A 16,059-nucleotide genomic window follows, 5' to 3' on the forward strand; every position below is an offset into this window, starting at 1 on the left:
TCACTCCATGCCCTTGTAAACAGTCCCTCTCCAGCTTTCCTGTAGGCCCCTTTAGAGACTGGAAGGCTGCTAGAAGGTCTCCCCGGAGCTGCCTTTTCTCCAGGCTTAACAACCCCAACTCTTTCAGCCTGTCTTCATAGGAGAGGTGCTCCAGCCCTCTGAGCACCTTCATGGCCTCCTCCGGACTTGCTCCAACAGCTCCATGTCTGTCTTATACTGGGGACCCCAGAGCTTGACGCAGCACTCCATGTGGGGTCTCACAATAGCAGAGGGGTGAATCACCTCCCTCGACCTGCTGGTCACACTTCTTTTGATGCAGCCCAGGACACGGTTGGTCTTCTGGGCTGCAGGCACACACTGCCGGCTCATGTTGAGCTTCTCATCAATCAATACCCCCAAGTCCTTCTCCTCGGGGCTGCTCTCAATCCATTCTCTGCCCAGTCTGTATCTGTACTTGGGATTGCCCCAACCCACGTGCAGGATCTTGCACTTGGCCTTGTTGAACTTCATGCGGTTTGCACAGGCCCACCTCTCAGCCTGTCAGCTGGTTTCAGCTGGTATGTTCAGTGACTGGAAACAGGCAGGTAAGCCAGGACAGTGAAGTTCACCAGGCTCTCTTCCTTCTCTCTTATTATCCAATTTATGTTTTAAAAAAAACCAAACCCAAACCAAAAACCCAACAAAAAGGGAAGGGATGGCATCGCTTCCCTTCAGCGTGTCAACTGCACCACGCAGCTTTGTGTCTTTGGCAAACTTGCTGAGGGTGCACTCGATCCCACTGTGCATGTTGCCAACAAAGATGTTAAACAGCGCCAGTCCCAGTACTGACCCCTGAGATGCTTATACGGCTATAGAAAATAATATGATCCATATCTCACAGCACTTTTCTCCCAGGGTTGGGATGTAGACTAGGAATTGGCTTAGTTTCAGTTTCAATTCAGACTTTTCCAATTTACACTACTATTAGATTTGGCATGGCAATTCAGAACACCCTGGCACTTGGTGCAAGTGATTAGTAAGAATGTGTTTGGCTGTTATTATAGTCTGTTACATAAATATGTTTGATTTCATTGAAATATTGATGACTGCTTCTTTTCTATCTTTAGATGACTTCACTGTTTAGTTTATAGTATTACCAAAATTGCTACATCAAGTTATTCACAGGCAAAAAATTTTAATGCAGTGTAACTTAAATGAATTGGATTCTTCATTATTTTCAACAAAATCTTTATAATACATGAAGAAGTGGTGCAAGCCTATTAGTTGTCCACAAACTACAGTCTGTAAAACCACCCATGCCGAGGCTAAATCAAAGTAAATGTTTCCATCTTGAAATACAGGCAGAATTGGGGGTGATGCATTAAGACATTTTTGTTTGCAGAACAACTAGTGAGGAGCTTAAAGAGAAGAGATTATTTTTACTAGCAATACTTTAACAAAAAAACTGTGAGGTTTTTTTCAGCGTGGTACAGTGAATTAGACACGCATAACTCCTGTGGCCACAGGCTGCTACATATCTAATTCTGCAAACACTGTCAAAACTGCTTCAAATATTATCCTTTTTTATTTTGACTGTATTCAACTAATAAATAAATTATTTTGAAGGAACTACATTCCTCAACAAACTATGAAGTTATTTAGGTAGATTCCTTTCTGCAGTGTACAGGTAAAACTGAAAGAAAAGCAATAACAAGAAAAGTATTTATAAAAATATATTTCACAAAGTAGGAAACAATACAGGAGTTTCTCTGAATACAATACATGGAGTAAATAAACAAACAATAATATAGCTTCAAAACAAAGTAGAAAATTAAAATGATTTGCATGTAATACGTAGTTTTATTATACAATTGCTACTTCTAAATGGCAAGTTTGCATTACAAATTGAGTATGCTTGCAGCTTCTAGTGTTGTTCTTTCTCTGTGTGCAAGAGCCCTGGTGCATCACTATGAATATTATAGAAAGGAAATGCTAATAACATAAGCAGTAAAATTATGTACACACTGGTTCCTGCTCTAATACAGTGGAGAACTATAAGCATGTTTTTTTACTGTACTGTGTTATGTGTGGATTTCTAAAAGTCTATAGTTTAAATATTCACATGAACCAGTTTACTTCCAGCTGTTTGTGCTTGTATTAAAAACACCAGGTACTAGATTTATGAAGAAGATATAAAACTGTCAAAAGTTTCCTCTGGGAAAGTTTTATTCCTGCCAGCATTCTCTTAAAATTCAGCTACTGCAAATGGATAGGTTACTGCTTTAACCTGCAACAATTTGTCAGTTTTCTTTTCAAAATGTACATGTATTAAACATTCATTATACATAGAAAAAAAATCTAACAGATATAATTTAGTTTTCTTCATAATCTTACTCTATAGATTATCAGTCTTAATAAATAAAAGCAGTAATGGACATCAATAAAATATTTATTTCAAAGATTAAACAAATAAATTCGATCTTTAGCAATAAAATCAGCAATTCTTTCATATATGTAAGTCCATCCCCTTTCACAGTTTTTTCTTTCCTTTCAGAAGACGAAGCACAGGATTGATCCTTCTTCTAGAAAAAGATCCTTTTGTAAAGCAAGGTTTTGTAGCCCTGCCTCTGAATCTCTGCACATTAGTAGGATTTATTAACCTTCACTGGAATGGATTAAGAACATGTGAATATTTTAAGGCTTGACACAATATTTAAAGATGATATTCAGTCTGTGGTTACGTGGCCAACAATTACTGTATGTACAATGTATGGTCACTGCACAGTAGAAGCCAGTAGGAATTTACAATGCTATTTCTATTCAGCATTGCTAAGAAGACCAAGATATTGCTTTTAACATTTCTGTGGCGGGATCTTTGTTGGCAACGGAGAAACAAACCTTTAGCTTTACACATACTGGCAGGAGCTACTGTTCAACAGCAAAATCCCTGCAAGTCCATTTTCTAAGAAAGCACCAATTTCTTTTTGTTCTTTTCAATTCACTGGAGATAATCAAAGATCCAAATCTCCATCTTCAGAGTGGTCAAGTGAATATCAAATATCCAAAGACTTCTAGACACTCCACATACTTTACTTCACACTCCACAAGACTTAACCTCCTAACATATACTTTTTTTTTTTTTTTTGGTTCAACATTACAATGTAGTTGATTTTATAGATGACTGGCGCTAAACTTGCCTCTAAAACAAAAAGCCACATTAGTTTTAACTAACAGCAGTGGCCCTAGAATATTACATGATCATTAAGTCAACAGTGAAAAAGTTTGTAATCCACTGTCAAGTTTCTTTGTCACTTTCTCCAACTGAGTAAAGTTCTCCAAGTCTTTTAAAGCGAGGACCCCATTCACTGAGGTAGTCAAAATTCTGATCTGAGTCTGATGCAGAGGACTCCAATGAGCTAAGGGAACCAGCCGCTGACCCTCTTCCTTCATAGCCATAAATCTGGATAGAGTCATATGGTGGAGCTGTGGGATCATTATCAGCTTCATGAAGCCTTACATTAATAAATTCATCAACATCAACACCATTAGGAACAGGTGCAAGACCCTGCCTGGGCATAAATTGAAGATCAGGCTTAATATCCTTACGTGGCAAAAATCCATTAATTCCATCCGGATTTTGCAAAGTTGCAATGTCAAAAGCTTCTGTATCTTCTTCTCCACCTCCTTCATCATCATAGCGAATGATATTTTCCCTCACATCTTCATCATCTTTGATGATTAAAGGCTCATTTTTATGTCTTCTTAGTGTTACAAACAGCACCACAATGACTGCAAAGAAAGCATCATAGGCTGATTAGATAAAAAATTTCCAATCAAAGCACTACAATTTAAGTGCAGTTGTGGAAGGTGATAGGTTGCTTTTTGTGAAAATAAGAGTAATAAGGGTAGTGAAAAGCTGAAAGACGTGTAACTTCAACCCCATTCAAGTAATGAAAATTTGATCAGAAGCTCTGGTTAGTCCTCTAGTTTTATATTATCAGCTCATATTTACATCTGAAGATCAATTTTATATAAGCAATAAGAATTTGCATACTTCCATTTTTGAGCCTCAAATTTAGACAACTTTTCCCTTTGGAAAAGTTACAAACATAGGTGAAGTCAAGCTATCACCATTCATTGAACATTAGTCTATAATGATCTACATTATGGATGGAGCTTTCCAAAATTAGAGGGTGTTTTTCTGAAAACATAGCCCTGATGACAGAAGGAAATTGGTGTCTTTTTTTTTTAATTTTTACATGTTGCAAGACTCACACTATATAACTGAAAGGAGAATGAGACAGTAAAGGAGAAAGAAAGAGCTGAAGATACATCAGTTTCAGAAAAAAGCTCTAAATTGGTTACACTTGTTTCTGCACCTGAATGCTGAAATCTCAGCTACTAATGTAAATCTCAGTTACAAAGTGCAAAGCACAGAAATAGGCCTCTTCCTTCACTGTTCTCTCCCTCACTTACTTGATGTATACAAATTTTGTATGTTTCATTAAAATAGACAGTGCTTCTTATCTTGTAAAACTGTAATGTCTCTTGTGCCATTACAAGCCAAAACAAACTCATACAGGTCTCAAGCTACAACAAATCCATTTTCCCTCATGTGCAGTATATACTGTGTGGACCTTTCTGCTTAACATACCTGATTTGATTTTCGGTTTCATGTTCCACACCTGTAACTTGTGTGTAAGACTACTTCAGATTGGGATTTTGCTTTATATGCTTTTGTTCAGTTCTTAGTACAGTGGGGATGCAGTCCTGACAGGTCTCTCAGTACTGCTGCATATTACATTGTGTTAGATTGTATGTGGTTCTGTGTGACTGCTTGCTTACAGCCACCCAGGAATCAGAAAAATTTTGAACACCAGGCTGTGCAATGAATACATACCTAGCAGCAAAATGATGCATGCTAATATTGCAATTAGGGCTCCCATACTGAGTCCAATGGGAAGTACATATGCTTCAACGTTACAGGACTGGACAATACCATCACTGCTGCAACCACAGACTCGAATAGTGAGAGTGCTAGTACTGCTCATGGGAGGATTCCCACTATCGCTTATTATGATTGGCAGCAGATATACTTCTTGCTTCTGCCGGCTGAATCCACTATGCTTTGCCAATATGCTGAGAGTATTATCTGAAAAAGGGAAAATTTGCATTGATTCACCACATAAAATAACTGCTAAACCCACAGCTTTTTCTTAATGCACGCAGAAAACCTGTGTATGAACACGAACAATGCACTTTATTACACAAGCAGCATGTGACACAGAAATCCTTCCCCTTTCTGTCTGGCTGCCCATGCCCAAATGAGCAAGTGCAACATACACATTTTCTTGTGTCATGTGGTATGATCATAATGGCAAACCCTCACTTTCTCCTCTGCATACATCCCTGTAGATGTCTTCCCATCATGATTCATCACTGTTTTTCAAGTCACGCAGTCATAAAAATTCAACCAGTACAAAAGAGAGAAATGAAATGTTGAAGTAACCCAAACTTAATAAAGCATATTCACCAATTAAAGCAAATGTTCCATGCATTATAAGGACAAATTGCAAAATATTTTGCCCTGCTATAAAAGATTCCTCTTTTTTATTAATGAGCAATATAAAGACAAAAGAAAAGCCGAATGTGTGTAAAGCTGAACATTTAACTCATGAATTATACATACTTATTTTGTCCTCTTTTTTGCATACACAGTTAAACCTCTCATAGTTACTCAGTTCTCAGTTCACCATCAAAATGATTACAATGTAATTCTGAATACTTACATATAATGTGGTACATGTGATACTTTAAATACTATTAATTGTAATTAATAATTGTAATGAATTCAGAAATTACTTTATTTTACTTACGGTAATCATATAGATTCTATTGTGTATAGTTGTAAGAATTACAGATTCTAGCCATTTAACAACATACCACTATCAAATATCAATGATCTCATATGTGCCAGAATGCTCAAGGATAGACCATGATTAGTGAACATGTCAAATATGCAAAACACTTTTATTTCTTTACATACTTAAATATTCACTTTAGCTTTTAACTGCTTTATTCTGTGGAACAACAAAAAAAATAATTCAGTATTATGAGTTATATACTAACAGAGTGCATGTTGACTTGTACTAGTTTGTTTCTTGTGTTCTTCCATCAAAAATAACACCAAAAATTAATAAAAAGATTCCGGCACACAGAATAGGAATGCATGTGTGTGTTCCTGAGGAATCCAATGACAATTTAAAAATAAAGCTGCACATCATATGTGAGAGGAGATTGTAGCTCCTTTCATTAACCTCCCTTCCCCTGCGCTACCAGAGTTAATTTTCCTTAAGTATCATGAACAAAAGTAAGCCTCCTGATATTTTATGCTATAAAATGGGCACATGCAATCACTGAATGCCATTCCATGGAAGGAAAGAAATTACTGAGAGTTGTGTGGCAGGCATAAGGAAGAGAAGACTTGAAAGACAGGGAGTGTTCGTATATGACGGATATGACGAAGAGCCAATTCTTGTGAATTTAAACCAAAAAGGGTACCTGAAGTGCATGACAACACATATATGCATATACATATAGTGACTGTAAGAAAGCTTTGTATCTACTTTGATCTTGGTACTGGTCAGGTACTCACTTGAAAACATGAAATAGTTTAGAAATGTTTAATTTGTACTGTGATCACCAGGAACATTTCTGCCAGCCCATGGCATTTGTGCAGCATGTATCACTGCTCCAGCGTAAAACACCTATGTATGCTCAAAACAGCTGGCAGTCTACAAAGCACAAAAGACAGACAAAGATGCAGGGAAGGAAGAACGGGAAAACATTCATGAAGCCAATACTGTAACATGGTAACAGATCAAAAAAAAAAAAAAAAAAAGTATTTTATTCTTGAAGTCCTTAGTAAGGAGGCATATTAATAAGGAATAAAGGTAGTTATAGAATATAATGATTATAGAATTGAACATTGCTAAACTTTATCATATCCTGAACCTATATCAATATATCAATCAGTAGATAACTCCTATCTTTAATTCATTACTACCATAAAACCAAAGATGAAGAAAAAAATTATTTGATATTTAAGCACATGGGGAATTGTCTCATACAAGAGAACAAAGAAGGCTTGTTTTCCCATTCAGTGACTAAGAAACTGAACTTCAAGTAGTCTCCTTCTGAAGTTCAGGGTCTTTGATTTTATCCCTTCCATGGTGGAATCACCTACCAGTCACACTTATGCAGCCTAGAGAGGTTCTTATTATAATTTATATTGCAGATTATGGAATAATTTCTACATTTTTCATAGCATTTAGAGTACATAACCCATAAAGATCAACCTAAAAATCAACTACTTTATAAAAAGCAGTATAAATATGGTCACTTCATAATACCTTTGCAGAACAAAAAGGATTCCTAACAATTTTTCTTTCCAGGAATCCTGAGTTTTTATCTATTCAAGTTAGAAACAGTCACATCAAAACTGATGGCACCCTGGAGCTAAATAAATAGTCTAGTCCTTCCTTGTGCCCTTTTTAAAATTAAAGGAAGCATATGTGTTTACTGAAGATAAATTTCAGGTATAAGCTCTTAAGAATTCTGACAATTCAAATAAGACCAAACTCCTTGATGATATCCAGTGTTACATGTGCCACTGTGATGCAGTGGAAAAGTCAAGTGTGTTTTAAGTCAACAATTAGCACACATTTAGGATTAAGCAAAAACTGCACTCCTCCTTCTTGGCTGAATGCATCAGAGATTTAAACACATGTGTGCAAGTTAAACCACGTCCAGTGTCATACCTGCTCTCTAGCTGAACTGCAAGGAAAAAAGGGAAATGTTACGTTAGTAAAATAATATTGTAGCTAAGTTTCCTGAATATCAGTGTGTATAGCTTTACCAAAGTGACTACCACACCTATTGTAAGGTGTAAAAGGTATATTTTTTTACCTGACAGCATTCTTTTCCTCCTCTGCCCCCCCATTTCCAAACACTGAAAAATAAATTTATCTGTCCATTTGGCTTTCTCCTGGAAAATTAAAAATATCTCCATGTAAGTTGCATCCTTAATCCTTTTGCTTTAACCTTTCAAAGGAGAAAAAACTATGTGGGGATCAATTTCCAGCTTTTTCTGTCTTTGAGACAAATCCCACTCAGAAGTGTCACATCTGTAGTAATTTATTCAGAACTCCAGAGACTTTTACAGTTCTATTACACGGTGACTTCTGTGCTCTAGAAATCTGTACTCATACAGCCTGTTCCTTCCTATAAGCCTGGTACAGTCCTTCTCTGTCCAAGCTGGAGGAAAGGATTGATATGCTGAGCCCTAGCATGCCTGCCCTTTACAGATATGCAAAAGAGGTAAGGCACCTGCTTTAGGAAGAAATGAAAAGAAGCAGCTGCTCTTGTTGGTGACAGCTTCAGATCCCTTCCATCTTTCTGACATGCTCACCACTGCTCTGCCTGGTTCAGAAAATTCTAATAAGCCAGAATCAGAGAGTAAAACAAAATGAAAAAGGAAGAGCACTATAAAGAGACAAATAGAAGAGGGCAGAAAAAATGAGAGGAAGGAGGAGGGATGGAGAAAATAAAGTGCCCATTTCTGCCAATCAGTGAAGCTACACTGAGTATAAGAAACTACCTGGTACCAGTAATGGTTATCAATTCAAGTTCAAAAGACATGAAAGTAAAAGATATGCAAGATATTTTGGACGTTAGCTGAACTATGTAAGTGTAAAAGAAGTTGTAATGGTTGAATACTTAGTACTATGTAAGAAGAGATGCAAGGTAAAGAGAGAAGAGAATAAACTTTCCTTTTTTAACAGAGGGAGGTTTTGTGTTAAAAACGGCTGTGTTAGACTAAAGTTGAATTTGTTGTGCCAGGGAAGAAACTGTCAATCAGAAGTAGTCAACAGGAAAAGCAAAATGAAATGACCAAATTGTTTTGCCAGTGGATGGCAAGTACTCAATTTTGCCTTGGGAATTTTGTTTAGCAACAAATTCCTTCCTCTTCCTTTCTATGTCCTAAAATAAATATACCTTGGTGTTGTCGGAGATGTGACTCTTGAGTGAAGAACAATGACTCTCTAATTGACATTTTAGTTGGTTCCTAGAACTTGAAAATAAATCCTAGCAGCTGATTAGCAATGAACTAAATTTATCTGATTTGCTTTCTCCTCTCTGTGGACGTTTCCCTTACCCATAGCTGACAAAACAGCAGGAATCTCCTCCAGGAACAACCTCCAGCACTGCTGCATGAATTAACTTGGCAGCAGGTGCTCAGCAGGAGAAGGGACAATCACTTTCCACTCATCTTTCCAATTAACCCGCTGATCCTTCATTATAACGCTGTTCAGGTTATTTATTTATTCATGTCACTTTTAGCAAAACAAGGAAAATTACATGCAGAAAAAAAGAACCCTTCTCTGTCCCCTCTCTGTAAATAAAGCTCTGAGGTAACCTGCCACAAGCAGAGAGACACTAAGTCCTTACCTCCAGTCAGTGAGGTATATTCAGGCAGTCCTTTGACATTCTCAATCAAAATGAGCCTCCCTGAATTCTGTACCCTTCTATGTGGGGAAGGGATTGAAGAAATTCATTGAAATGCCAGAGTCCTGTTAAATGCCATCTCACTGATGATGTACCAACTACACAGGGCGGCCTAGGAGCTAAATTCTGTCCTGCGGGCTTAAGGAATAGTGTAAGATAAGTAATCTTAATGGTTGTCTTAACTTCTCAAGAATTTCTGCATCACTGTAAGGTCAGAGTAACACAGCTCCAGGAATACATAACTACAATTTAGATCTGGAGATCATTTTTACCCTTTTTTTAAACATAAAACCAAATCAGTCATTTAGATCACTGGATGACTCAGTTTCTGAAGTTTACCAGCAGATTTGTGAAACAACCATGAAAGAGACTGCTATGGGAATATCTCCTTCACAGCTGGAACAAAGAATAACAATGCAGAAGGTCTTTACAAGATGTCCAGTGTGATTTCTAGACAAAAATAGTTTGAATAACCGCAACTGAGGACATGCTTACCACAGGGCCAAGTGCTTCCTGCAGATTCCCAACTGTTCTCAAGACCCTCTGATCTCTTTTGAGGTTCTTGGATGAAAGATTTTGAGAAAAAGTATATGCAATAATTTTAATACAAAGCTACTTTTGTATTTGCTGGACATGAGTGACTTTAATGGGACTGACATCAATCTGGATGTGAAATTAGCAGGCAGGAGTCAACTTCATCTTCTACTTTGTAAAAGAACGTATGTTGCAATTTTAAGCCAGATAATAAAATGACAGAACAAAAGTAAAAATGAGAAGCAATCAGTTTACATCCAAGTGTCATTTTCTTGGCACACATTATTGCAATTCTTTAATTGCTTCATGGTGTCTTTAATGTTTTGAGATCAGTGGACTTCCCTGCTGTGTAACCTTACACCTACATAGCTCTCTTTCTTTCTTTTTCCATCCCTTTTATAATGTTCTCAGAAAGACCAAATCATTAATGGTATTAAGGACTTTGTGATAGAAATTGTTATCTATGCTGGATATGTTACTTATGTGAAGAAAGAATTTGAATTGGAAACTTTATGGCTGGAAACACTAGAACAACAAATATATGTTTCTTCATGTTTGTTAGAGCTCTCTTTTTGTGTACATTTTTTAGTCTAAACCAGATTCTCTGTAATACAGAGTCTTTCGGCACAAGTAGATGAGCAGCAAGAATATCCTTATTGTGATACTCCCTGCTTATTTCAATAATGAGAAGACACAGACAGCTCATTCATTTCCTTTCTCAGTTCATAAATGGCAGCTAATCTCACATAAAAACTTGAAATAACTAATTAATTTATTATAAAGGTTTCAGTGGAAACTACCAAAGTACAGGCAGAAAAAACCAAAACATATGACATTCTAAGAAATGTTAGTTATATAATATTTAGCAGTCATCTCCAAACGTACTAGAAGAGAACATTCATGAGAATGCTAAGATAGCATTTCAGCTCTTTGCATAACTATTAATTCATTCATCATCTGTAATACTTACTATTCAGTACTGGAGACCTTACAATGTTAAACACAGATTTTCAAAAGATCTATAGTAATACTGTGGGTTGGTTTTTTTCTTCAAAATTCAAACCTAACGACAGAGAAATAATGGAATATAGGGAAGATTCCAATCCCCATTTTAGAGACCGGAAACTATTAAAGTTGTCCAAACACATGGAGGTGTCTCAAAAAGTCTTTATATAGACTCCATGAGCTATAAGCCATACCTTAATCATTATTCTTTTAGATACTTTATCAATAGTACATAACTTTCTATGAAAGGATTTACAAACAAAACACATTTAGATTGGTAGTATCACAGTGCCAAAACAAGACCAATGAATGCAGCCCCAACAATTCACTATCCATAGTCCCACATGTGATATCTCTCTGTCAACGCAACTATTTTGAAATCTTTTTTAATTCTCATAATTACAAAAGCAGTGGGAAAGAATATTCTTGACCTGCTTTCTGATCTAGCACAAAAGGCAGAAGATGCAACTCAAAGCATATCCTCATCAGTGTTCACCTAGTAAAAGAACACTATTCATAGACACGCCCTGAGCTGAAAACCGATTTGTATGTTTCAGACTACGCTTAAGTACAAATTAGAAGCATCAGTTTCTTGCTTCCAAAAGAACGCAATTAAAAAGTGCTTTGAGAGATACACCCATGTCTGTGTAAGACGGGGTTTTTTTGTTTCTGCCTTAGGACATTACACTTTTTAAAGGAATACCTGTTTAAAAGGGAACAATGAGTTTGCATGTTATAAATTTACCAATTGTTAGTAGATGAAAAAACTATATATTCCTTAGTATAACAATTTTGTTTCATGATTAAACTTTGTATTTTCAATGTGGATATATTTATGTATACCAAATACATTTTTATGAGAACTCATATATGTATATATGTTAATATATATGCATGACTGTGTCATGTAATTTTTTACACATGTACTAGATCATCTTCCTTGATGACTGTCTCAAAATCCTGTTGAACAGCGTTTTACAAGGAAGATGACCCTTTGCCTAATCTGTATGGTAAAGGCATAAATGTTTTATTCAAGTAGAAGGTTTATAAAATAATCTGAAAATAAAAAGATGCCATTTTTGTAGTATATTTTGTCTGATTTATGATAGCCAAACCATATGGGCACTGAAGCATTCACAGGTATTTCAAACTGACCTGCTTTTCATGAATGTAAAAAATTTGTTACGTCTTCAAAAAAGCAGATTGATGAGTGCTATCAAATTTGATAGCAGACATCAGGTTCAAAAGAAAAAAGTTTTTGTACTATAAAAATTCAGCTGACTGATCAAACTGTCTCTCCTGCACCATAGTAAGTCACATGCCATACTGACATATATAATGGGAATTCACAAAACATTCCTATGACACATTAGCAAACACTTGAATTTTTTTTTTTTTTTCCTAGAGACCTGGACTTTCTGGAATCCCTTAAAAAACCATTAAGAACACAGGAAAAAAGTATTTCGTGGGAGAAAATATAATGATGAGGAGAAGAATTGGAAAATGTCACATATTTTGTATCTTTGAGTTTCTTTTTTCTTTAACAATTGGCCTAAATAATAATAGCTTATGCCAGAATTGAACTGCTGAATCAACTAATGAATTAAAAAAACTAAACACATTTCCAGGACATGTATTCCTTTGCAGAAATAAAAAGTGCTGCTGGGAATTTTGAATCATGAGCAAAGTAATGTTTAATCATGTTCAAGAATACATCACTCTCATATGTTAAAGTGTCTTGGAAAGGGGAATAATCATATTAATACTGCTGTGATGCAGAACTTGTAGTAAATAAATTCTTGACAGAATAAAAAAACCCAGACAAATTAACAGCAAAGTGATGGAATAAATATTTCCTCCTACCATTTTCCTTTGAAAAATGTGAACTTTAGATAATAGTCTGTATAATTTCTAGTTCTATTCCTTTGGAAAAGTCTGAACTTTAGATAATTGTCTCTTAAGTATTCTAAAATTTTCCTTTGACCTTTAGTCCAGCGGAGCTATAATCAAACATATCTATATGGTCACTTGCAGTCTAGCAACAACTCTTATATTTTGTTCCTTGGTTTTTTAACCCATTGAAGGAAGGGTAGAAAATCCCTGCTGATGAAATAATGATGTATATGATAAGCACGCATTGAGTCTGAAACAATCCTAGTTTTATTGTTAACAGGGTAGAGAAATAAATAGGACATAGTATCCCTCTCTCTTTTTAATTTACAGATACTTATGGCAAGTCAAACCAGGAAACTTTGGGCTCTGGGTCTGTTTAAGCTACATAGTTACCACAGTTGTCTGAACTGTACCCAACAAACCTGATTTTAATCTCACCCGGTCTGATGTTATGCCCATTTATCTCTTCTGAATCCCCTGGTGCCAATTGTGATTGACATTCCCATAATCTGAAGCAAATTCAGTCCAGTGAAGATGTAAGATAGGCTAAAACAGCAGTGGCTTTTGCATCTCATTTTTCTCTTCTGTATTCAACAAGCCAGCCACAAACTTGTTTACTAATAATCACATTGCTTTGACATGCTTTACTTTATTCGGATCACATCACTACATGGCATGTGCATTGAATGTTACATCTGTAAAGTGTAAGAATTAATGCAGGTTGCCAAGCTCTAGTTTAGAAAGAGATGAAATGGCTGTCAAATGTGCTTAGCATTAAAAATACATTATTAACACAGCAATTTGCATAGACTGATGGATCATTTTTGAAATCTACATATTCTAGTTAATTCTATTATCTTGTTATTTTAACCAAAAAGTTTCAGAAAGTAATACTGTTTTTTATAATGCTTTGATGAAATAATGGCTGTATTTTGCATTTGAACCAAGAACTTTCCATTACTGTGTTACCAGATTCCAACAAAATTCTGCAAAGACAAATAAAAAAGCCAAAATATCCCAAGGCTTTGCCATCTGTATTTCTCTTGAGGGATAATGGGTTGTTATTCTTTCTATGAATGTGTACTTACAAGTGCAGTCTAGGAGGTGAAATTAATGAAAGACAGGTATCTAAGCCCCTTAGGCCACTGTGAGGTTTACAGTTTTACACATTACATGGATTTGGGGTTCTCTTATGTGTAAAACTAAATCTCAAGCAGATTCAGTGAAATTTGTAGTACTTTTGGTAGGTGATGGAAGAGTTCCAAGAATTCCATCCTACGCTCTTCACCTTCCTTGCTTCACACGCATTCTTCAATTCTTACTTCAGTGACTTACTTCTAGGGTCTGGAAAAGTTCAAAGTCTTCACGACTATGAAGACAATCACAGATGTTGGAAGTGAATCTTTCTTTCTAGAATGTAAACTATGAATACCTAAACTATGAATAACTAAGAAAAATAAAATTTAAGCAGGAACGCTTTGGTTTTTAAATGTGATGTGTTCTTGGCATTGAAGTGAGCTGCATACTAAGAAACTTAACACCCACTTCTCCATGCCATGATGATTGTCTTTTCTGTTCCAATACTGTATGGAACATAGACATGCACATGGTAAGAATTTACAACAATTTACCAGTAGATCATATGGCAGTCCTTTAAAACTGAATCTGGAATCAGACATACCAGCCATATTGAAGTTTTGTTACAACAGTTAGGGAGCCAAATTCAAGCCGTACCAGTGTATTTCAATTATGCTATTACTTTTTTTCTAATGTTCACTTTGAAATACAGTGGCAGAAAGCAACCACCAGACTATGAAAAAACCAACCAGCATTTATTGGAACACTGCTTATTTGTACTGGTGTAATAAAGGTCTTGTCAGCACATTACAAAATGCCAATTTTCAGGGGTTTATAACTCTGACATAACAACTTAACTATAAGAAGAAATTTACAGTGTGTACTCTCTGCCAAAAAGCATTGAAAGTTAAATACAACTTAGGTTGGATGAGGCATTTTAAGTCAGAAAAGAAATTTTAAAAATTTTTGACTTAATATTTTGTTGAGCTAGTGCCACTTAAGAAAAAAATGTGGCTTTGATTTTAAGAAGTACCAGATCCTGCTGTTCTTATATACACAGAAATCTCTTTAACTTCACTGAGAATAATTTCTATGAGAGAACTGAAAGGGGTGCCGTTATACACTTTTGTAAATGTCATCAAGAGTTATATTAGCTTTTTGCAATTTGAAAGACTGAAATGCTATGGTATAAGATTGCCCCTGGGCACACAGGCAGCATGATAATGACTTTCTGAGACATTCTCATATGCAGATTACATATAACAATAACAATTTTTTATCATCAGGCCATTAATGGCAGTAATTTATACCTCTGTCTTACACCCAAAGTATACACATAATGTGTTATTATATGCACACCTCTCAATGAGGACATGTCTCCCATGGTGAAGATTAATGGTCATTTGAAAGGCAGGGACCAGCAAAATGCATCCAGAGAAGGAATTTCAGTAAGTGAAAAAAACAATTGCCTGTCTATAGAGTGGATTAGGTTGTATAAAGTTTTCAAATGAAATGTTCAAGATACTCTTGGGAACATTTCTGCACACCATGTAAACACTACATAGAGAAAACTTGGCATAGCCAGAAGTTCCAAACTAGCATACACAGTCAGATTTCTGAGCATCAAAGCAGGTCTACAGGAACACGTGCATATTCATTTAAATTTCAAGACTGGGACATACTGCAAGACTTTGCTATATATGTTGCATGACACAACACATAACTTGGAAAGAAGAAGGAGCCAGGGGAAGATGTCAACATTTGAATTCTGCCTCACCGCTGTACAGATATTACAAAGTCAACACTTATATTGGTAAATATCTGCAGACACAGCATCAGTTCATAAGATGTTCTAGAGTTTTCATAGAATCACAGAATGGTTGAGGTTGGAAGGGACCTCTGAAGGTCATCTGGTCTACCCTCCTACTCAGGCACAGCTACCCAGAGCCCAGGACCATGTCTGGGCAGCTTCTGAATATCTCCAAGGATGGAGATTCTGCAAAT

At 36.0% G+C, this 16,059-nt stretch overlaps 1 protein-coding gene across 5 annotated transcripts in view; it reads right to left on the minus strand.

Moving 5' to 3' along the window:
- Positions 1-1,745: 1,745 nt before the first annotated feature.
- CDH8 (cadherin 8) overlaps positions 1,746-16,059 on the minus strand; it is a 151,092-nt gene continuing 136,778 nt past the window's right edge. For 4 of the 5 annotated variants that reach the window (XM_054840964.1, XM_054840965.1, XM_054840969.1 and 1 more), the window contains 2 exons: positions 4,880-5,131; positions 1,746-3,768 (listed from right to left, as the gene is read on the minus strand). In XM_054840964.1, coding sequence (XP_054696939.1) covers positions 3,275-3,768; positions 4,880-5,131 — 746 coding nt within the window. In that variant the 3' untranslated portion in view covers positions 1,746-3,274. Of the gene's footprint in view, positions 3,769-4,879; positions 5,132-16,059 lie in introns of those variants that run through there. The other variant, XR_008579161.1, reaches the window with a different exon arrangement.

This window comes from Grus americana, chromosome 13, assembly GCF_028858705.1.
Source record: "Grus americana isolate bGruAme1 chromosome 13, bGruAme1.mat, whole genome shotgun sequence".
NCBI classification, from domain to species: domain Eukaryota; kingdom Metazoa; phylum Chordata; class Aves; order Gruiformes; family Gruidae; genus Grus; species Grus americana.